At 32.4% G+C, this 24,728-nt stretch overlaps 2 protein-coding genes across 2 annotated transcripts; one reads left to right on the top strand and one right to left on the bottom strand.

Moving 5' to 3' along the window:
* Positions 1–5,920, bottom strand: LOC132719618 (lys-63-specific deubiquitinase BRCC36-like). Its single transcript, XM_060703413.1, has 3 exons — positions 5,471–5,920; positions 4,779–4,943; positions 1–954 (listed from the first exon to the last, which is right to left on the bottom strand). The coding sequence occupies exons 1-3, from the start codon at positions 5,878–5,880 to the stop codon at positions 753–755; spliced, it is 777 nt and encodes a 258-aa protein (XP_060559396.1). The 5' UTR covers positions 5,881–5,920; the 3' UTR covers positions 1–752.
* A 4,528-nt stretch (positions 5,921–10,448) lies between these two features.
* LOC132719614 (macrophage migration inhibitory factor-like) lies at positions 10,449–19,281 on the top strand. Its single transcript, XM_060703408.1, has 4 exons — positions 10,449–10,556; positions 14,584–14,658; positions 17,163–17,257; positions 19,143–19,281. The coding sequence occupies exons 1-4, from the start codon at positions 10,449–10,451 to the stop codon at positions 19,207–19,209; spliced, it is 345 nt and encodes a 114-aa protein (XP_060559391.1). The 3' UTR covers positions 19,210–19,281.
* Positions 19,282–24,728: the final 5,447 nt, after the last annotated feature.

Genomic DNA, 24,728 nt, shown 5'->3' with positions numbered 1-24,728 from the left:
TAAAACAATTTCACCAGTTTATTGTAACATACATTTACATTGTATTTAGAGAAATGAGAATGAAATTCTTAAGTTTTTTCACAAAAAATTATCAGGCATTTTTTTGCTGTAAATATTTACAATAATGTTATGTTAGTTACTGAAATTCTACTTATAAATACTGTATCCACAACAATTTACTAAAGTAACATAATGCCCATCTAAGGGTATAGAGTGTTTGAACAGGTAAAAGTCAAAATAGGTTAAAGTTAAGTTTATATTTTTCCATAATTCCTTTCAATTTTATTATCAACTTGGCATGAAAGATAAAGAACTTATGGCCAAAGGACACTTCAATAAATATCCATCAGAATTTAACCGTAATGTTCAATTTATAAAAACTTAAAAAAAGAATGGGGCAGTCATTTTATATTCTAGACAGATTTATATTTTATCCTAAACATTTTTTCTATATCAACTACTGGTCAATCACCATTAAAACAGACAATCTTTTGAAATATCTAAATTTGTCACAACATGAGTGATGAAAATGAAAAAATGAGCATGTCACTTAAAATAAGACAATTCATTAAAATGCTGAAAAGCTTCACTTCAAACAAATGTTGTTCTTTTGAAAGTCAATGTTTTTTGAGTCAAGGTTATGCAATACATTCATTTTGTCCTATAAAATAACAACTATCTTAATCTCACAATTATGCAATATCCTACGATAATTTAAATGACACTATTCAATTAAGTTTCCCACAATCCATTCAAGTTTCCTCCAAAATTTTAAGCAGATCTTCCTTCTCCTTTTCCAATGCTTGAATCCTATTTTTGTTGCGTTCTAAACGGTTCTCTAGAGTCTGAAGGACAGGTCCATTCATTACATCAATTACATGGCACAGAGATTTTGTATACACTGATGCATTGTGCACCTTTGTTATCAAGTCAAGATCTTTATTCTCTGCTGCCCTGAAAAATGCAAATATATATCTTTTGTTGTTATAATACTTGTACATCACATTGGTCTTCGAGTTTAATTTACCATAATAAAATACATGTATATTTATGATCTGTCTTAGATTGTACAATATAACATTAAATTTCATGACCCTATATTGATCTTAGAGAGGACAATACAATATTTACAGCCCTATATTTGTATTGGACAATACAAAAAAAAAAAAAAAATTAATTCTAAAGTTAGGTCTAATAACAAAAATGTGAAATGTTCATCCAAATGTAATAGAAGTAGATGTACACATTGCAGCTCTATTATTGAAAGCAATATATTTAGTAGTACTAATATTCCTGGTAAGAATTATCATGTAAATAACAATACTGATTGTTCTACGAAAAATGTTATATATCTTGTCACTTGTGATAAATGTAAAGAGCAATATGTTGGTCAAACAAAGCAACAAGTGTCTAAACGCATGAATAGCCATAGGTTTGATATCAACAATTTTTCCGATCCGTTATTTTCAACCAATGTCGCTACACACTTCAATAAAACTAATCATTGTATTAAGGATTTTAAATTTATGCCCATAGAGATTGTCTCCGATGATATGGAACGCTTATTACAAGAATCATACTGGATTCATAAGCTTAACACATTATCTCCTAATGGTATGAATGCAAAAGTTTTGTACAATATATAACTTTGTCATTATTGAGCCGGTATACATATACATGTAGTATGTTTTTTCTCATATCAAGGTTTTTTTATTATTATTAATTATGAGAATTTTTGTATCACATGTGCAGATCCATATTATATGTGTAATTTATTGTATATTGCTGTATTTATATTCATGAAAGATTCTGTATTTATTATGCCCCCATTTCGAAGAAAAGGGGGTATATTGCTTTGCACTTGTCGGTCCGTCGGTCCGTTGGTCCGTCGGTCCGTAGACCAAATGGTTTCCGAGTGATAACTAAAGAACCCTTAGGCCTAGGAACTTCAAACTTGGTATGGTGATTGGTCATGATCAGTAGATGATCCCTATTGATTTTGGGGTCAAGGGGTCAAAGGTCAAGGTCACATTGACCTTGTAAGCAAAAACGGTTTCTGATCAATAACTAAAGAACCTTAAGGCCTAGGAACTTCAAACTTAGTAAGGTGATTGGTCATGACCAGTAGATGACCCCTATCGATTTTGGGGTCAAAGGTCAAGGTCACATTGACCTTGTAAGCAAAAACGGTTTCCGATCAATAACTAAAGAACCTTAAGGCCTAGGAACTTCAAACTTGGTATGGTGATTGGTCATGATCAGTAGATGATCCCTATTGATTTTGGGGTCAAGGGGTCAAAGGTCAAGGTCACAATGACCTTGTAAGCAAAAACGGTTTCCAATCAATAACTTAAGAACTTTAAGGCCTAGGAACTTCAAACTTGGTATGGTGATTGGTCATGATCAGTAGATGACCCCTATTGATTTTGGGGTCAAGGGGTCAAAGGTCAAGGTCACAATGACCTAGTAAGCAATAACGGTTTCTGATCAATAACTAAAGAACTTTAAGGCTTAGGAACTTCAAACTTGGTATGGTGATTGGTCATGATCAGTAGATGACCCTACTGATTCTGAGGTCAAGGGGTCAAATGACAAGGTCACATTGATCTTGAAGGTAAAAAACGGTTTCTGATCAATAACATAGAAATGCTTAGGTCTAGGAACTTTAAACTTAGTATGAGGATTGTTCATGACTAGTAAATGGCTTCTATTGATTTTTGGGTTAAAGGTCAAGGTCATATTGACCTTGTAGGTAAAAACGATTTCCGATCAATAACGAAAGAACCCTTTGGCCTAGGAACTTCAAACTTGATATGGTGATTGGTCATGACCAGCAGATGACCCCTATTGATTTTGGGGTTAAGGGGTCAAAGGTCAAGGTCACATTGACTTTGTAGGTAAAATGGTTTCCGATCAATAACGAAAGAACCCTTAGGCCTAGGGACTTCAAACTTGATATTGTGATTGGTCATGAACAGTAGATGACCCCTATTGATTTTGGGGTCAAAGGTCAAGGTCACATTAACCTCTTAGGTAAAAACAGTTTCTGATCAATAACTAAAGAACCCTTAGGCCTAGGAACTTCAAACTTGTATGGTGATTGGTCATGACCAGTAGATGACCCCTATTGATATTGGGGTTAAGGGTCAAAGGGCAAGGTCACATTGACCTTGTAGGTAAAAATGCTTTCAAATCAATAACTTAAGAACCCTTTGGCCTAGGAACTTCAAACATGGTATGGTGATTGGTCATGACAAGCAGATTACCTATTGATTTTGGGGTCAAGGGGTCAAAGGTCAAGGTCACATTGACCTTGTATGTTAAAACGGTTTCTGATCAATTAACTAAAAACGCTTAGGCCTAGGAACTTCAAACTTTGTATGATGATTGGTCGTGACCAGCAGATGACCCCTATTGAGTTTTTGGTCAAGGGGTCAAAGGTTAAGGTCATGACCAGTAGATACTTGATAACCCTTATTAATTGTTTGATCACTGGGTCAGAAGTCATGCATAATAACCTTTTCACATGATTAATTGGCTGCTGATAGGGGGCATACATGTTTTACAAACATATCTTGTTTGACAAAGTTTTTATTCCCGCTTTAACGTCACGTTCTGTTTAGTGTATACTTAAACGGACGTTGCGTCATTTGTTATGTTATAAACGTCAATTTTTTCTGAAGAAGACTATACGTCGAAAGCTTAAGAAAAGCGTTTGTTTTTATTGAACTGATTATATATTGGACAATACAAAATACTATTTATGACACTAAATTGGTCTAAGATTGAGCAATATATTTATGACACTATAACTGTCTTTGTATTATACACCATTTATTGCTCATAGTACAACATAATACATAATATGAATGACTAAGTCACTATCTTTATATTAATCTTACTTAGTTCAATATAATATAATATGAATGACATTATATTAGTATTGGATAATACAATATACCGTTTATCATTTTATGACACTATATACAATGTAGGTGTTGCTCTCTCATTTCAAATATTTTCATTCTATCAAACTGGTATCTCTGGTTCAAATCTGAGTTAAATTTTTGTCCAATTAGTGTTTAGTTAGTACAATATACTATTTATGAGGTTATCTAATGGTGTACAGTAGTAAAAGGGAAACAAAACATTTTTAAAGTTGAACAAGTAGGGATAAATTAATATCTTTTATAATTACATGCACACCTGGTGAAATATAATACAATCATGACATACATATCAGTCTTAATCTTCATTTAAAACTAAATTTATCTTTATTTAAAACTAAGACTAGTTAGTGTTTCTTTATCACTGGTGACTAAATATAGATATTTTCTGTACTATATTTTACCATGCAGGGTCAATAACTCCAGAAAAACTTAATATCAAGCTCCTTAAATTATTCAAGTCATACACAGTTTACAAGAAGAAACCTTTTACACAAAGTCATGTTGGGAACAGTGACTTCCCTTTGCCATTAATCTATTCATTCAAATTATTGTTATTTCCATGAAATGATATTAAAATCTGACATATGATTTTTTTAAGATTTTCTTTTCTGCTACCATAGTAACTTAACCAGAATTGAGGAAATTACATTAAAGATTATTCATGTTATGACCCTTAGTGGGATTTTGAGAAATTGATTAGGGAAAAGTAATGATGACTTTGTGATAAATTATATATATATTAATTTTATAAATCATGGAATATTTCCAGAGATACATGAAAACGTAAAGGTTCAAAGATAATTTAGTAATTGTTACCATTTTTTATACCTTTGATAAGCTTCCTCTTCTTCCATGGTAAGAATATTTGGTAATGTGACAAGTGACTGTATACAAGCTGATCCTATCTTTTTGCTGGGTACAATGTGCATTGGAATCTCTATACGAGTATAGTCTGAGCTATTGTCTGACGCCTGGAAACATGTCACTTGCACCCTGAAATCGATATAATTCCTAAAATTGATATCTGTAAACTGGCTATCAGTAACCCAGGTAAAAATCTAAAAATGAGCAGTTTAAAGTATACAGGTCATTATTTTGTTAAGTGTGACAATTGAATCCTGGATATTATGGCATACAATGTACATGTACATTGTATGTAGCTTATCAATTTTTAACAAATTTCACATTAAATCAGTAAAATATCAAGCCTGGTAATTTATTCCAATAATTTCAAAAATATTTTGATAAATTTAATATTAACATTTCATAAATATGCAAATATTTATAGATGAAGACACACAAACAGATACTTAAAATTGGTGACCCAACCCTTCTAGAATGCCAAACATTTCACGACAAAGATATTTCTTTCTTATTGTTTTATCTCCATTTACAGGGATATCTTGAGAGGGATACATTTGGCAACCATTCCCATCTAGGCACATCTAAACTAAGGTTGAAACAATTATTTATAAATTATATAAATTTATCTTAATTGACAAATGGTATAGTTCTGTTACCTATTCTGCTTTGTATTTTTGTCCTGATTGAATACCGAGAAAATCAAACCAACAAAGCCTGGATCCATCATTTGATACATTGCCTGTGTTCGAACATCAACATGAGATGGCCAAACCGTGATGTGAGGATGTGAATGATACCACCCAATGACTCTCATGGGCCGGTCAAGTTCAACTGCGAGTCTCTCAGCATCAGTAGATGCTGCTGATAATTGCTCTGGAGATATCTCCACTCTGTCTGATTGTTTATCAGATCTTCTTAGCATTATAACTGCTGAAATTCTTGAAACGTTTTCATTGTCAATATCTCCAATTAGTAAACCCATTATTTCTTCTCTTTCTGTTGAAAGGGCATGAGTCAAACAAACAAGATACGCCTCCGATTCAATATGAACACTTTTTACAGCCATATTTTTAAAGTGACTCTGAAAAAACAATAGAAACACTTATCAATGAAAGTGTTTATAGGTTAATAAAAAAATTGTCCAAATTCTAAAATCAAGACGTAAATTTATGAAGGGGAGGTAACTGTGACGAGAGAACATGTAAGTATCGTGCGTTTAGTAAAATGAGTCTGCGGTACTTTGGGTAAGATAACTTATGTCCCAGGTAACGTTTAACCATGGAGCTAAATATAGAATTGTATATAATATACATTGAAAGCGCTACCGAATATACATACAGTAGAGTTTGTTATTTTTTAAACATTATTATTTTATCTATAAAAACCAAACTTCGTCCACTTTACCACACTTCCGGTTTTAGGTTTTTAATTAAGAAAAATATATCTAATTCTAATGCATGATCTATAAAGCATATTCAAACCTGTAATAACTGAAATAGTACAGAATTCCTACCTGTACCTGCACTGATAATGTTTACATTTCAAATAAAATGGAAGCTCCCTCACATGTGTTACTAGCTTGTCACTAGTACGGACACGGGTAGGCCATTCCACATACGAATACTTCTGGGGGAAATGAGTGAGAGTGGTATTGTGTCCTTGAGTATGGTATCAGGTAGTTCAGGTTTCTAGTGGGTGTCAGATGATGATGGTCGACCCTCACAAGATTGTGTTGGATTTTGTAGAGAAGGGTAACAGAGCTGATGCTGCGCCTCTGTTAAGTTCACTTAACATTTTAGATACATATACACTACTGGTGTAATTGTTGTCGTTGTATACATATCTGGCAGCTGACATTTGAACATGTTCTATTTTGAAAACCAGATATTTTTGCCAAGGATGCCAAACCGTGGAACAGTATTCTAACTGGGGCCTTACATAGGTTTTGTAGGCAGTTTCTTTAACCTTTTTGTTTGAAGTTTTGACTGAAAGATCTGGTAGGTTGTCAGAGTTCTGACCATCGACAACGACCTGTTGGGTGCGACCATATAAAAATGACCTTGTCTAATTGATGAACCTAGTCTGTGTAGTTTAAGGAGAAGCTTGTGATGGTCGACTTTATCAAATTCTTTGCTGAAGTCCATGACAATGACATCGGTCTGTTGGCCTTGCTCTAAATTGTCTTGAACTTCCTGGGTAAAACTGATAAGCTGGCCCTGTGTTCACAAAGATTTAAGGATCAGGATCAAGATCAGGATCAAATTTAAAAACTCAAATATTCTCCATTATTTATCCTCATAGATTAAATATTCAATATTAAATTGATAAAACTGGACTTAAAATATCATGTTTATGAAATTTTAGAATAAATTTATTGTTATTTTTACAAAAACATGGGCATTTTACAGTTGATCCAAATTTTGATCTTGATCCTAAAATTGATCCTCATTTTGATCCAATTACTTTTGTATTTGTTTTGTTATAATTATTAGTTGATTTTATCCCAAAATAGTTTGGTTTCCTTGCAAATAAGCCATTATTTACAATTCCAATATGTTCCATTTAATTCTAGCATATTACAATCAATTTAAGTTTTATAAAACAATGAAAATAAAATCAGGATCACCTGATCCTGATCCTGATCTTTTCTTTGTGAACACCGGGCCTGGGTTTCACAGCTATGTTGGAATTTGCTGAGAATATCATGCTAATCGTAGTAAGACATGGTATTGGAGACAATTATATGCTCCATTAGTTTTGAGGCAATGCAGGTTAATAATATAGGCTTGTAGTTACTAGGCTTACATTTAATTTAATTTTTAAACAGAGGCAATGACTGCATGCTTCCTGTCATAAGGGACAGTACCAGTTTTTAAGGAAATTTGGACGATGTGTGTGAGAACTAGGGGAAATTCAGTATGAAGTTCTTTCAATAACCTTGGGGACAGCTGGTCGGAGCCAGAGGCTTTGCTTGGATTTAAACCTTTTAATAATATCAAGAACGCTATTTCAATGTCGCAAACGAGTTAAATTTCACATTTATTTCACTATTAATTTGAACAATATACAGTGAAATAAAATAAACAAACAAAGTTTTATCAACGTTTTCAAAGTTCGTTATTCTCAAAATGTTTCTACGCACGGCAGATATAACCACAGACGCTTGTGGTTTGGAGCTCAAAACGCCTTTAAAATCCAAATAAAATGCATATTTGTCAATCCCAGGACATGTACTGATCATATATATCAAAAAATCTTAATATATGCCGTTTTGAAAAAAATTCATATTTCAACATCTATAATAATACACAAGATAAAAATGTTCGCCGGAAAAAATCCGCACCCCTACCGTCATAATCACCATGTATTTTAATCCATTTCCAATATAATCACATAATCCTTTGGTCCATCGACACAGAAGATATAATTCTTCACGATGATGGTCAATTTTAAACTTCAACGGTAATATAAACAACGCAACAGCCGAAATAAACATCAATATTCTCGCCGTTTTTTTTCAACGACAAAAACTTTCGATAAATTCAATGGACCAGACGGCTATGAACGAAGCTATCCGATTATGTGGCCCCAGCTTTGCCGTGTGCAAAATGCGCAGCGCTTTTAAGTTTGGGAACCACATAATCGGATAGCTTCGTTCATAGCCGTCTGGTCCATTGAATTTATCGAAAGTTTTTGTCGTTGAAAAAAAACGGCGAGAATATTGATGTTTATTTCGGCTGTTGCGTTGTTTATATTACCGTTGAAGTTTAAAATTGACCATCATCGTGAAGAATTATATCTTCTGTGTCGATGGACCAAAGGATTATGTGATTATATTGGAAATGGATTAAAATACATGGTGATTATGACGGTAGGGGTGCGGATTTTTTCCGGCGAACATTTTTATCTTGTGTATTATTATAGATGTTGAAATATGAATTTTTTCAAAACGGCATATATTAAGATTTTTTGATATATATGATCAGTACATGTCCTGGGATTGACAAATATGCATTTTATTTGGATTTTAAAGGCGTTTTGAGCTCCAAACCACAAGCGTCTGTGGATATAACGACAGTTTTTTTTCCAACCCACTGGAATAGCCTTTAAAGAATGAATTGTTTCTATTGGAAAATCTGAGGCAAAACAAATTTAACCACCAAACATTGTTAAAAAACGAGGTTGAATGTAAAGCAAGCTCTTGAATCCGTATAAAAATGTTATGTCTCTGAGATTACGGGGCATACAAATTATTAATTCACATATTATGGATACTTAAGCCGCTACATTAATCATCCCCGTGGTCATGCGATTTGCCGCTTTGCTTAATTTTTTATGTCGCATCTTTACCTACAAATTTTTAATTAATAAAAAAGCAGAATAAAAGATAGACGATATAATGTTGTGATATCCATAAAAGATGTACAGTATTTGTCTGTTGAAATGTTGATTTGATGGACTGTGTATCGGGAACATATTTTAGTGCCTACTTCAAATTAAACACGACCAACAACCCTCAAGTTTCGTTTTTATGGAAAAAGGCAACTGGGTCACATTCATGTACAACTTGAATAAAAAACATAAGCTTTTTTAAAAAAAATAAAACAGAACATATTCGTGATGATCATGAAACCTAATTCAGTCTTGGGATCACAATAAGAGGTCTCTACCAAAGCCTCATTAAAGTATGGCATATATTTTTACTGTCCTTTGGGAGTTTAGAAATTTCTTGGTGCAACATGACTGATGTTTGGTCCTTTTTCGACAATACTTATGCAATTCCATTGTCACGTCCGTCGCGGCCAGTGCTTTCAACACTTTGATTTTAGTAACATAGGAAAAATGACGGTTTTAATTAGAATCGAGACATCTCCGTTAAAAATTCGTTACATTCAATCAAATTTCAGTTCTACAAAAATCTCAAAAAGGTTTTCTTTATCCAAAAATCATGTGCCTATGGTTGTTATCTGATCCATATTGTTATTTTCGTTTTTCCATAAATTAATGTCGCTTAATTAAACCACGGATTTAATATAATATAAATCCGTGATTAAACATAGGAAATAATTAAGCCTTCAAGGTCAGACTACTATATTAATTTTCCCATAGACTTACATGATAAGAAATGACCTCTAAACAAACCTTAAGATTAGTATTCATGCTAAAGATGTGGATTTTCTAAAAGAATGACTTGTCTGATATATTAATATAGGGTTGCACGACCAAATGTTTTGCAAAATGTCCTCAGAGATGAATACGGGTCCACGGTTTCACTGAAATTTTCTGCTGATCACAAAACTTACATATACTTTTAAATTGAAAATATCCAAATGAGAAATTATCATTGACACGTATGAAACAGTTTATTTTCTTAAGAAAGCAATGCAGTGTTAATTTCTAAAATGAATTTCATACTTGCAAACTTACATTTTTATCCAATCACCTGATGTCCCATTGAATCTAACCGTTTTCCCTGCACTTCTTGCAGCCAATCGCATGTCATGATATTGTTGTTGTTAATCTTCACCGCCTATAAAGACGAACCTCTGTTACCAATAAAGTAATCTTACTTCAAAGTTGTTTTGATTTTGTGGAGGGATTTTTTGGAGGGATTAAACAAAAAATTGCTCAAACATGCTGACATTCATCATTTTTGTATCAATTCCACGCGATAACATACCTTCAGATTTTCTTCCAGAGTCTTCAAAATTTATCGCAAATTTACGAGGAAAACCGGAACATGTAAGATTATTTGTTTTTGCTATATTTGTAAAGTCAGGGTCAGACTTTTGTATTGATTTTCACAGACATTGACCCACCGCCAAAAATTGAGTTTTCATGTTAAAATGTGACTCTTTTAGGAAATTAAATGTCTGACATATGATTATGACCCTGTACTTACACAAGCATTCGGATCGCTTGTCTTTAAACAATCATGACAGACCATTACTTCTTCTAACCAAGATATACTGGGATATACTGTTAGCTGGACCGGTTGCTTCCGAACCCTGGTCTTTTTTTGACCGGCCGGAGAATAGTATCAGATTTACTGGCCCAGTCTGTGCCAGTCGTTGAATGATTGTTAGTATTTATAAATACTTTGATGTTTCAATATGAAAACGGTGTTATAACATAATTATTTGAAACAGATCTAATGCACTTAAAGGGACACCACTGCGTTTTTTTGATATGATGGGACTGAAAATATTTTTCCAGATAAATGTACCATTTGATGTAGGTTTAGACCACTAATCTGTGCAAAATTTCAGATCAATCGCGCAATTCGTTTTTCCAGAATAATTATTCAAATTGCAAAAAATGACCAAAAATTAAAACGCTTTCCACTCAAATCGGGCTAAGGAAAGCATAAAAATACGATTTATTTCAAAGTATATTTCTTAACTTCTTTCTTTGCATATATTTCTGTTTAAAGTGCCCCAGCTCATTTATGTTAGAAATTCGAATGTTATATTTTTTAGGCTTTTAAACCTCAGTGGAGTCCCTTTAAGGATTTTCACTTAACAGATTTTAAAACATGTTATAAATATAAACAAGTGTATAATGGACTACACATTAAGTTAGTGATAGATCTAAATTTATCATATTGCCGTTAAAAGGCAGAAACAAGTTAAGCATATATTTACTTAAGTTCACAACAAAATTTCTTTTATAACTTAAAATTTTCTAAATCACAATTTATCATAAAAAACGCAAAAATAATCTTGCTAATGTCATTATTTATTTCGAAATGAAAATATCTAAAAACAATTATTTAAAGCATAATTATCAGTTTTCAATCAGAAGAAATAACATAAGAAAATTTTAGTCAAATGAAAATATATTTTAGGCAATTGAGAGATCACATGAATCAAATTCACACATGTACTTTTATCAATAACATTAATCACATATACAGTTCGTTTACTTCACATACATGTGAGCATAATCAAACTCATACAAACATTGTTTGAGTTGAATGAGAACACCTTTATTATGCATTTAAGTCATTTATAATTCACATTAATTAAAATTGTTTTGAATGTCTATTTTTGATCATAATGATTACTACAAGATTAATATTCACCATTTAGCCAAACCCACGGCCATAATAACAAAACAAATAAGCAAGAGCATGTACACTTAACAAACTATGAACAAAACTACTTTGAGGCTTTCTTATTACTTCCTTATTAGTATAACCTTCAAGACTAGCCATCGCCGCCATCTTGCAAGATAAAGCCTTATAGTGATTTTGGGCAATTTTGAGACGTCCCCCGGTACCATGGTAACAGGAAATTAAGATTGAGCAAACTGTTACAGAGGCTATGGTCCAGACAACATTTGTGCCAAGTTTCATCAGTATTGAAGCCTTTTTTATAGTTTCATAGCAGTTTGAACTTGTAACAGGAGGCTTTTCAATGAAAATGGCCATTTTTCACAATATGCTTATGAGGTAAAGCGTCTAGTGACAGGATTACCAGTCTTTGAAGTCTTATGCCAAAGGAATTATGTTATGTATGAAAGGAATTATAGGCTCGGCTTGTTTGACACAGTGACACTTCAATCTGGAAATGCCACGAAGAGTAAAATTAACAAGAAAAGTTTTCATTTCATCTAAATCAAATCCCAGTAACTGATGAACAGATTATTTGCAGCGGCAGGTAAATAACATAATTTGAAATACATGTACATGCAAAATAACATAACGATTCCCACTGAATTTTTAAATTCATTCTACTACCTTCAGCGTATGCTGAAATATTTGACAGATTCAACTTCAACTGCAGATCTAAAAAAGAACAATTAAAACAAAAAAAAAACCATCCAGTAACATTGAACAACTGGCTCTGAAGTATCAACGGAAATTCTTTTTGAAAAAACATTTTACTCATGTAACAATAAGGCTTGGTTCTAATAGAAACTCCATGATAATTTTTGCAAATTTAAAGGTTAACCCGCAAGTCAATATTTACTTATTTCATGTTTATCCTTCATTATATGTGATATTTTATATTTTTAATTGTCCATGTGTTTAAAAAAAACACCTTAAAATCTAAAATGTCACAATGATAATATAAAACGTTAAATAAATTTTAATGTCTAATTAGTTGTACTAATAAATGGCTATTAACATTTGGTGTAGAACCATAAACGTTACAAGACCAACAGTACCTGGCCTATGTAAAAGATCTGAATTTCAGATGAAACAACCCATTTATATCCTTGTTGCAGGGAACAACATTACATATTATAATTACGAATCTTACTACGGCTGCCTCTATTTAATTACATGTACATATGTAGCTCAAGAGTAACTGTTTACTAGGTTCTGCCTAGCTTCGACTTACAATTACCGAAAACCTAGCCTAATTTATTAAGCGTGAACGGTTTGACAAATTTAACATTCTGTGGGTTTTTTTTCCTACCTGCAAACCATTACGCCTAATTTTAACAAGTTTAATTAGTTGGACAACCCAAGACCTAAATAATCCCATCTGAGACGAAAGCTAGTGTTTGGTTCTTTTTCTTGCATATTACATTTCAGTCATATTTCAGAATTATTTTATAAATAGAGGATATTCAAGTTTTTTCTATAAATACATTATTTATTTTCATCGAGTGGTATGAAAATAAATATTTCATGAGTGGCGGTAGCCACGAGTGAAATATGGTAATTTTCATGCCACAAGATGAAAATAAATTGTGTATTTAAAGAAAAAACTTGAATTTTCTGTTTATTATATACATTTTTCTCTTTTTTGACATTAAAATTTGACAGACTTTCCCTTAAATTTTGTTCGCTGGTAGAATTTAAAAGAAAGTAGTCCGGCAAGACACCAGTGAAAATACGGAAAATATGTTTCACTGCAGTGAAAAATAAATTTTTACAGTGAAAATACGGAAAATGAAAATACGCATTTTATTTCATCAATATTTCTCAATATTTCATTTATAAGTATATAATAAAAACTGATATTTTCATTTTGCACTTTTTTCCTTTGGAAGTATATGAATTTACAACTTAAAAATCTGGACGAAGTTTGATCCCTCGGAAGCACTATCAGACATATCCTGTCTGATATGCAAGAACAAATGTATTAATCATTATACTTTACTTTCCACTTTAATTTTTGGGCATGTTTAAACTATTAAGGCTAGTATATTTGCTAACCACTAGCCCAAATGGCTTCTGGTTTTGTGGCCCTAAATTCTATTTTCATAAAACTTGATGAATTCAAATAACCTACTTGTATTTGACTTGCTTTTAAAATACATGTACTTAAAATGTGTTTTCCTGTGCTTTTGGTAATGAGATAATATGCTTTCTTTAAAAAATAATATGAAATACTTTCTTATGACGGAGCTATCAAACTAGCTTTTGGACAGTTGGTATTTCTTTATCAAGTCAAGTCAAGTTAGAAAATTTTATTTATAAAGCCGGATACAAACAAACAAACAAACAAACAATAATTCTAATGCACTTTTTACACTGACTTCAATTGATACATTTGATAAATATATAATATATGGTTAGGACATGGTTAGTACTTACAATACAAGGAAAACTTCATATAAGGATTAATATATCAAAATAATGAGTTAATGTATGAGAGACACATTGACATGATGAACGATGTTTCAGTATTAACAAACTATATTCAAATAGCATTTTACATATATTCAATATTCCATTATATTCATATATTATATTTTAGTACGAACTTATGATATTTCAATATGAACTTTTTGTGTTTGCACAAAATTTCAGTATGTAACTGTGCGAGTAGTTCCTGATCAGATGATGTACGTTGGTGGAAGTAGTGAGCCATGTGGTAGTGTTCAGGTATTAGTTATAATGTTTTTAATACTGTAATAAACAAAAATAACTTAATGTGATTTGTTATTTAACTTCGGGGCTATTAACTCACATAAGTTTCCAACTTGACTGTTGACTCTTTTGACTAAATATGAAAGGTTAAATGTTGGTAATAAGGTCATAAGACAAAAAGGTTCCAGCAAGAATCCACTTTATGAGGGCATTTGGATTTGCCCTTGTCTGTCTTCCGTGCATCCCATGTTGTGCCACATGTAGCTCTGAAAGTGCTTTAGCTAGAGTCAACAAACTTAACATGAATATTGATCAGCATGTCTTGTGAACTTGTGCACTGGAGACCTGGGATTTCGCGTGTGGATTTATTCAGTTTTGTAATAGTAATTGCCCTTGATTTGTTAAAAGAAATCAATCTTCAACTTGTTACGTGCATAACTCATTTGACCTAGAGTCATGAAACTTTACAGGAATGAAGGTCAACATGAGTACAATGCAGTTGTACACCTGTTTGCTTGTGGATTTAGTAGTTTTTCAGTATTCTTAGAGTTATTGCCTTTGACTGAGTAAAAATTTGCAAGTTTCAACTCTTGTTGCATATAGCCCAAAAAGTATTTAATCTAGTCAACAAACATTACAGAAATGTTGGTCAGCATGTGTAGCTGTGCACCAGGTTTTGCATATAAGGATTTATTCAGTTTTGTTACAGTTACAGCCTTCACTAATTGTTTGTCAGCATGTGTATTTCAATCGGATGAGGAAATTATCATTTGGCATAAAGTAAATAATACTGTAAAGGACTATAAAGAACGAAGATGTGCATTATTTATAGTGGTAAATAGAGAGTAGATATGGTTTCATATTTGGTATGGCAGAAAATATAGCAAACATGTCGAGCAGGTTATGTATTACAGTATTATTGTAACAAAAGCTGCAGAAGTAGTTTCGATTGTCAAAAGTGAAGGTTGTGTGATTTATTAAGAACATTTACAAAGATTTTCCTCAGGCTATGAATTGTCGTCGAAAGATGTTGCCACATTGTAAATGGCAATAAAACTGAAAGTGAAAACGGCTATATTAAACAAAGTTCAATCTTATGAAATAATTTTAAAAGAATAACAATAGAAATTATGTTGTTTCCATAATCTTATGATCGGTTCTTGAAAGAGCTGTAACATCTGTTATTGAACAAACATGAATATTGTACATAAACAGAATAAAATGTTCCGACACAAAACATTATTTTGCTATTTTAAGTAGGATTTATCCATGTAAAATGATTCTGTGTCTGGCACCATTTGCTCATAAAGATCCTGTATGTTGTAATTAAGGTTGTTGCCATTGTGTGTAATTGAGTTTATTTATACTCGCCACTGGTTGCCCATATGGGCGAGTCTTCCAGAAGAGTATTAGTTATTTTAGATTTTTGGAGGATAGTACAAGATGCCCTAATTCCAGAAGCGTCTCCTGGTTCTTTAGCATGCCAAGTGTTTAAGCACTCATACACGGGATCTCGATTTAAAGTCTCATCCGAAAGACTGATTGGTAATTTTAGCGAACCCGCAATGTCGAGATTACAAGTCTCGCGCCTTAACCGATTGAGCAATGCTGACTGGCTAATTGTTGCCACATTAAAGTGAAATTTTATATTATGTATATAACTATGCTTCTAAAACAATTTTTAAACATCGAAGAATATGTAAAATATGTACTGCAAATATTTGTCCACATTATATGTCATCATTAAAATATATGCATTCATTTCTTTTTGAAAAATGTGACTCAGACTTTACAAAAAATAAATTTCTAATTTCTTTCTTTTATTAGCATGAAATGTAAATTTGGTAATATCTTTACAAATAATGCTTTTTGGAAAAAATCTTCCTTGGAGCATTATATTTATGATATAAAACCATAAAAAAATTGTGTTACAGGATCTTTAAGGCAATTTTCTACCATATTTCGTTCAAACGAGCACTTTGGAAAAAAATCAAATAATAATTTTTGCAGTTATTATGTGTGTGTGTGCGTGTGCGTGTCTTTATACCCTTTAAAGTAAAAGTACGCCTTTCTATGTTAATGGCTATAGAAGCAAATGACAAAGTTTTCCTTTTTTATAAGAGGCAATGTTCTAGTTAGAAAGCCATTGGAAGGCTAAAGGTTTACCTTTATTTGTATGATACTACCAAAAGTCTGTCTTAAATTTGTAAAAAAGCAATATAATGAATTACAAAGTTTGACCTTTTCTTCTATAAATGGCAGTACACTTGGAAAAATTTGCTTTCATTTGTAAATGGCAATATACTGTAGAAGATATTTGACTCAACTTTTACATAACAGTGAATACAGTCTTGCGTCAACACTCATCTTCTTCGAAACTGCTAGGCAAAATTAATGTACATCAAATTTGGTCTGTAGCATCTTAAACAACTATGATATTGCAATCTTGTGCTTTATTTCTTAGTGATTGCACTAAAATGCTGTCAGTGGTGGATCTAAATAATTCAGTCTTTTTTCAGCTTATGAGTATTGGAGCCCTAGGAGAAAAGAATAAAAGCCATTCCAGCAAAATAGGAGATTTTCTCGAATCAAAATTAGGTATCAAGAAAGACAGGTACGGCGTCAAAAGTTGAACACGACTTTAATGCAAAAAAAAATAGCTGAAAATTTTTCTATAGTTGATTATTCAAACTATGAAGCCAAACTTTATACATGGTCATTTGTTTATTCAATTACATATTCATATCTGAAAAAAAATGCAAGGAAGGACACCTGAGGTCTACCAGTAAAGCTGGATTGTCGCCGTATGACCTATACTGTACCGATGTGACGTTAAACCCAATCAAACAAACAAACATTCATATCTGAAATAATGCATAAAGAGAATTCAGGGGTATCTTCCCATTCATAATAAATACTAAAAAATGCCTGTTATGTACGTTCTTTTCACAATTTTACCACATTTCTAATGTCCAAGAAATGTCTATTATGGTCCTCAATATGTGGATTCTCTTGATACGTAAAATCTAGAAATGTTTTTAGAACATCAAAATTGAAATAAGTAAGCCATTGAAACTAAATAGTTCAAAGACTGTAAGTCATTGAAAGAAAGTAGGACATTAAAAGTAAGTCAGTTATTGAAAATAAACCATTGAAAGTAAGATGGCATATGATTTTGAAGAAAGCTACAAAAGGTGAGTCAATGAAAGAAAGCTTTTGAAAGTAAGATAGGCATATGATTTTGAAAAAAAGCTATTTAAGGTGATTGAATGAAAGAAAGCTATTAAAAATAAACCTTTTGAGTAAATCATTAAAAGTTCAAAGTTACCATTAAAGTTAGAATTTGGGGTATCCATTGCCGAGGATTTAAGGTCTTTGACTTCCCACCGAGTTGTTACCCTGCGAGGAACTTTGAAATCTTTTCATGTGAGGAAACTATCCAACTAGCTTATATAATGTACATGGTTCCACTCAGGTACACGCTTGTTCTTGACATAACGCACGGAGAGGCATCTGAGGTTTTCCTCCACAAGTAAAATATGACTATTACAATGTCTGTGTGACTTAAAACAAACACAAAAACCACTGAAGTAGGTATTTAATAGTAAGTCATTGCAAGTAAGCCATTAAAGGTGTTTCATTAGAATTAAGTCACAATTATTTTTATGTTCCCCGAAAAAATTAGGGTAGCATATAGTCACCACTTTACCCTTTCATGTATCCTTGGTTGGTTTATTCAGTGGGTCTGTAATTCTGGTGCGCTTTCTTACAATTTCTCTTACAAACTTTGCTCACACTGGCTTTATTTATCAATTGATGTATTTCATATTTGAAAGTGTTATACTTTGGATAGAACTCTCACTTTATGTTGAGATTAGGGCCACTGGGGTCAAAGTCGCCAGTGCTTAAAACAGTTATTATTTTCTAGTTCTCATTTTACTCATATAGCCTTTATTTATAATATTGACCAATTTAAAGTTATTGATCACTGGGGTGAAGATCATTGATGTTAAAACTACATGATGTATTTTTAACTTTTTGCTCTTACTAGTGGTTATCTTTTATTTTTCTTAGTATATACTATGGCTTGGCTTTTTACTTTGAACGTAGTATAAGGGGTCACTTTGATCATGGTTACTGGTTCTAAAAGTAAGTTGTAACTTTTGCTTATACAGCCTTAATTAATTCATTGGCCAAGGCCTTCTTTATATTTAGTAGGCACATATCTTTGGTAGTGGTCTAACTTTGGGTGAATATTGGGTCAAGGTCACTATTACAACACATTTTTCACTTTAACACAAACAGTCTTATTTAATATATAACAGATGTCTCTCATATTCGGTTTGTAACTAACATGCCTGGTCCTTTAAACCTCATCGAAGCATCCATCGACTTTAGGGATATCTCTTGTTTTAAAAGTGATTATAAAATGAAACGAAATTATGTCATGCCATGATTCATTGCTTAGAATTTGTATATCTATATACATGTCTTTGCAGGTTCTACATCACGTATTTTGACATAGCTCGAAATGACTGTGGGTACAACGGAACTACGTTTGCTTGAAAAACTTTCACATTGCTACGTCTATGAGGGCTACAAAGAACTGTATAACATTTTTGGCGCTTTTCTTACATAAACTTTAATTTATGTTAGTTTAATCATACTTTGGTTGCCATAGTGATGGAACGGAATATAGGTGTATGGTGTTTATGTATGTAGGTGTGTGGTGTTTATGTCTGTATGTATGTCTTAACCAAAAAGTGTGTTCAGTTAACAGCTTCGACATTCCTTGACAAACAACAGGATGTTCCTTTGTAATCAACAGGACCTGTAGGAATTTTAACCATCACAAGACAAAATGCTGAGTGCGGAAAAACCGGGACAATACAACAAAGTCAAATTTAAAAGTCAAAGATCAAAATTGTAAACATTTGTAAACGTGTCAAAAAGTCACAAATAAAGTTTATTTTCTAAGCTATAATTACATACAATGGGATATTTTTACTTGTGCTAAAGTTCCATTAAGTCATATTGAATTAAAACGCGCAATTTTGATGTGTATAAATGAATAATATTATGGTGCTTTTACAATCAAAATCTCATTTAGAGATCAGAGGTAAAAAACGGGGTTTTATTTTCTATTTTCTGCTTACATTATATCTATAACTTGCTCATTTCTGTGTTGCTTTATTCCATAGATTTGGCATAAATCACATATGTACACAGTGGCATATATAGGTTTTTATCTTTTCTATTTGCTGCTAAAGTTTTGTGAATTTTATGGTATTACAATTTTGTGAAATTGTTGTTCTTCCAATTATATTTTGTTTCTGATTTGCTTTTATGTGTGAAAAGAAATTAGTGACTAAGGAAATAAGACTTGTGCCATATATGAGTTTAGTGAGAGTGATTTGACATTTATTAATTGTACAATATTTAAAAAGTGCTTGATATTTATGATTTATTTTCCCATAAAAAAATCTTGTGGAGCTTTACTTGTGTAATAAATGTGCATACTTATATTGTTTTGTTGTGTATATTTTGTAAGAACGACTTGTGTTCGTAACTTTAAAAATCATCCTCTCTGATATTATAATGCCCACAGCAAATGTATTTTGTTATGTAAAAATTTTGCGTCCTCTTCATATGTTTGAAACTCGGCACCCCGCTGGACTTGGAAATTGCCTGCGTAATTTACATACATGTAGACTGATATAGAAAAACAAGATATTCTGGTGTGAAACTGCATAACCTAGAGTTTAGTTACATTTAATGTAATGTACAACTTTGAACTTGGCATGCTCATCGCCAGATTGAAACTCACTTGTGTGTTGCATAATTTACTAATAAGACTTATATTTGATCCTTTCTGACAGTATATGGTCACAAGAGCTCGGATATTTAGAATGTAGCATTTCCTATGTTTTCATTTTATAAGCCTTGGCATTCAAGCCAAATACATATAGAATTATATGAAGTGATCTTTCGCAATTAAATTATAACCCAGAGATATTTTGAATGAACACTTCTTCAGTTCTTATGGTGATGACTATCAGCCAGTGACGAAGTAATATTTATAAAGAGTACACAACGATCCCCAGTCAGTTTCAGAGATGGTGTGTTTGGCCTTTCTTCACTCCAATTGCATTGTTCTCGTTATTCCCCCACACCCCCGGGTTTTGTTTGTTGGAAATCCGAGAATGGTCATTAATGGTTGTTTATTAATAACATTTCATTACAGTTTTAAGAACAGGAAAGTTTGGTCTCAGAGAAATCAATGTTCATTTGTTTTTTTGCAACTTTTCATTCCTTTCCGTGGATGACATCAAACAAAATAGTAAGAAAACACACAACGGATACGGTATTTCGATCTAACCTACGCTAAGAAACTGAAACAAAAGAAAGCTAAACAAAGATATGATTGGGAATAATTTAGAACCATTGAGATAACTCTCTTCAAAAGTGTTAATATTATTGTTTTTAGAATTTTTTTTAAACTGATTTCATCATAAATTATGGATGTCATAAAAGTTAGCTAGGAAACTGATGTACATGACTTTGTACTATATTAATACATGTGATGATAGGAAATGCCTACACTGTAATTCTTCAGCACTTATTAAATAGTGTGAATAAGTATAAAGACATAGCATGTTGGGTAAATAAAGGCTGCTTTATCAATCATTATAACATGTAACTTTTTAATCTAGATATTAGCAGCAAGATTCAAAAGAAAGAAAACAATTTACATGTAATTATTTTATTGTTAATTAAGTCTGTTTTCTTATTTGCTTATTCAGTTGGAAAACGCAAAGTTGACTTAATACGTCATTTCATATGTTAAGAATGAAATTTACTCACCTGTTTGGTTGTGTCATTATTGTGTTTAATGCTAACTTTACATAATTTGAAAATGAGACGTGTTAAGGATTTTGCTCAGTCAAATATATAAATCTTACTGTCTGCCCATCGCCATGTTGTGTTTTATTTATGCACAAGATTAAAAGACTAATTATGGTATCACACATTAAGAGGCGCTTGCCTTATTATTGACTTGAAATATATTTTGATTAAATCAATATTATTCAGTTCATGAATTCACTGCCATGACATAAACAAAACAAACAAGAGCTGTCCATAGAACAACACGCTTGACTATTCTCAGTACTTGATAGTATACGTAGAAACTACCTAGATAATGATCAATGGACAAAAATGACTATTCCATTCATTAAAAAAAAATAGATAAAGGGGCATAATACTGTCAAAAAAATTGATACGGTGATCTTCTCCTGTGCAAAGATTGAACTTATGATGGTGAGCAAGTCTCAAAGTTTTCAAGCCAACGTCAATAGACTTTGAAAATATTTGAGGTGGTAGGCAACATTTTAAATAAATAAATAAAGTCGCAAAAGGTACATAATTCTATTAAAAAAAAATACTTGATACAGTTACCTCCTCCTGTGTACAGGTTGGGTACATTATTTTGAACAAGTGTGCAAAGTTTCAAAGCCAAATGTCAATGGCCTTCGAAAATATTTGAGGTGGTACGAAAACTTTAACATAACTTGGTTATGCAAACGCGCTGGGATCTAGGATAGCTCTCCTTATTATATTCTTCGAAAAGTCGAGCTCAAAAAGTATGCTTTCATGTAACTACTACTCCATGACCACTGAAAAGTTAATTTTGTGTTAAAGGAAGCATCTCCATTAGGGTACCAGTTCATATATGCTGTGTTGGCAAACCCAACATGATTCAGGGCTGGGAATCAAAAATGCGTCGTATCCTACAAAATGTAAACAAATTTTGTCAAACAAAAGTTATATAGCGAACTTGCAACTTAAAGTGGGATATAATTTTTATGGGGTTTTGTCGATAAGACGCAGTTCAAAGTGTTTTATCCATCGTTTTTGTGTCGCCTTGAAAAAGGCTACATATAGGGACAACTTTTGTCGGCGGCGTCGGTGTCAGGGTCGGCGGCGTCCCCTTATGCTTGTCCGGAGCATAAGTCAGTCCCTATATAGTTAGGATTGACTCCATCTTGATGTGCATGCTTCTTTCAGTGACCCAAAGTGCAGTGCACAAGAATCGTTACTCTGCACTTCTTAATTTTTGAGTTACTGCACTTTGTAAATTTTCATACTAAAATTTTGTCCAGGCCATTTCTCCTAAACTATAAAAGCTATGGACTTGAAACTTCATAGGATGTTAGATCTCATTAAGAAGAAGTACAGTCTACAAGAACCGGAACTCTGCACTTCTTAATTTTTGAGTTATTGCCCTTTATTAATTTTCAATGACCCGAAAGGCAGTGCAGAAGATTCATCACTCTGCACTTCTTAATTTTTGAGTTATTGCCCTTTGTTAATTTTCATAATTTAATTTTGTCCGGGCCATTTCTCCTAAACTATAAAAGCTATTGACTTGAAACTTCATAGGATGCTATATCTCATTAAGAAGAAGTGCAGGGCACAAAACTCGTTTCTCTGAACCTCTTAATTTTTTAGCTATTGCCCTCTGTTAATTTTTATACTTTAATTTTGTCCGGGCCATTTCTCCTAAACTATAAAACCTATGGACATGAAACTTCATATGATGATAAATCTCATTAAGAAAAAGTGCAATGCACAAGAACCAGAACTCCGCACTTTCTCATTATAATGGTAGCGAAATTTCAGACTCCAATGCTCTTAATTGCAAGTGCCGAAAGTAGTCCGCTTTTTTGAAGCGGTTACTTCCCTTTATATGTAAACTAACGCCGAAAAATTCAGGGGAGATCACTGCGTAAAAATGACAGGCGCATTAATTTTCAAGCAAAATAATTCCCGAATGGTCGAAGATTTCTAATATTGTTTTATTCTTTATACATACTTATAGTAAGCTTCATGATTATTTACATCTGTGTTAAACAACAGTTACAAAACCTAATATAGAATAATTAATATAGTTTTCTTCAGGCTGTTAAGAAATAACATCACCGTGGCCGAGGGGTTTGCACGCTCGCTTAGGAAGCGAGAGGTCTGGAGTTCAAATCCCAATCTTGGCAACTCATTTTTTTCTCTTATTGTTTAAGTCATTGAATATCAGTGTTTAAATTAGTTTTATAGCCAATTTACTACAATTAAAACGCTGGATAGCATTGGTGGCACTTTACAAAAACAAATTGGTTTATAACCTCACAACCATCACCTTTCTGACATTCTGAGACCGAAACAAATTCAGCGCCTTCTGTGCTTTGATTAAATCATTGCCCTTCACCTGAAGTGCAGTACACAGGAATCGATACTATGCAATTCTTCATTCCTTTGTTAATTTTCATACTTTAATTTTGTCCAGGTCATTTCTCATAAAATATAAAAGCTATTGACTTGAAACTTCATCGGGTGATAGATCACATTGAAAAGAAGTGCAGTGCACAAGATCCGGTACTCTGTATTTCATGATTTTATATATTGCCCTTTGTTAATTATAATAATTTATTTTTGTCAAGGCCGATTCTCCTACACTTTTAAAGCAATTGACTTGAAACTTCATAGAATGATAGATGTCATTGAGAAGAATTGAAGTGTACAAAATTTTGTACTCTGCATTTCTTGAATATTGAGTTATTGCCCTTTGTTAATTTTCTTACTTAATAGGCTTGTCCGAAGCATAACTTGGTCAATATAAGTTTGATTGACTCCAAATTTGGTATGTAAGCTTTTTTCATTGACCTGAAGTGCAGTGCTTAAGAATCCATCACTGAGTCCTCTATTTGATCTTTCAGTATAAAACTATTCCAAGTTTTTTGTTTGTTTTTGTTTTGTTTTTTTTATGATATAACATGTTTATTTATCCTGATGTAACATTGTTACAGTCAGTTTAAATGCCTTTAAAGTTAAATGTACATGTACATTGTAATAAGAGTGGTGTTTATAATTAACCTATATTTAAGATGAAAATGCCTAAGTGACCAATGTACTGTTCACAAGGCAACACATCCGTCTCGCGGAGTTCGAGTTTAGACTTTATGTCTGTTAAATGAATATTTGAATGTGCATCATAATGGCCAAAAGTAGAATCATTTTGTAGAAAAAAGTTT

The sequence above is a fragment of the Ruditapes philippinarum genome, unplaced genomic scaffold (assembly GCF_026571515.1).
Source record: "Ruditapes philippinarum isolate M1 unplaced genomic scaffold, ASM2657151v2 ctg1479_1_1_1_1, whole genome shotgun sequence".
Taxonomy (NCBI): domain Eukaryota; kingdom Metazoa; phylum Mollusca; class Bivalvia; order Venerida; family Veneridae; genus Ruditapes; species Ruditapes philippinarum.
This window is presented reverse-complemented; position numbering and strand designations above follow the sequence as displayed.

Bases quoted from the DNA above. Each gene is read 5' to 3' on its own strand.
- LOC132719618 (XM_060703413.1), bottom strand. From the start codon at position 5,880: ATGGCTGTAAAAAGTGTTCATATTGAATCGGAGGCGTATCTTGTTTGT. The intron at 4,944-5,470 runs GTAACAGAACTA...TATCGATTTCAG, and splicing joins AAAAATACAAAGCAGAATAG to GGTGCAAGTGACATGTTTCC. The intron at 955-4,778 runs GTATAAAAAATG...TGCATTTTTCAG, and splicing joins GAAGAGGAAGCTTATCAAAG to GGCAGCAGAGAATAAAGATC.
- LOC132719614 (XM_060703408.1), top strand. From the start codon at position 10,449: ATGCTGACATTCATCATTTTTGTATCAATTCCACGCGATAACATACCT. The intron at 10,557-14,583 runs GTAAGATTATTT...ACAAAATTTCAG, and splicing joins TACGAGGAAAACCGGAACAT to TATGTAACTGTGCGAGTAGT. The intron at 14,659-17,162 runs GTATTAGTTATA...GTCTTTTTTCAG, and splicing joins AGCCATGTGGTAGTGTTCAG to CTTATGAGTATTGGAGCCCT.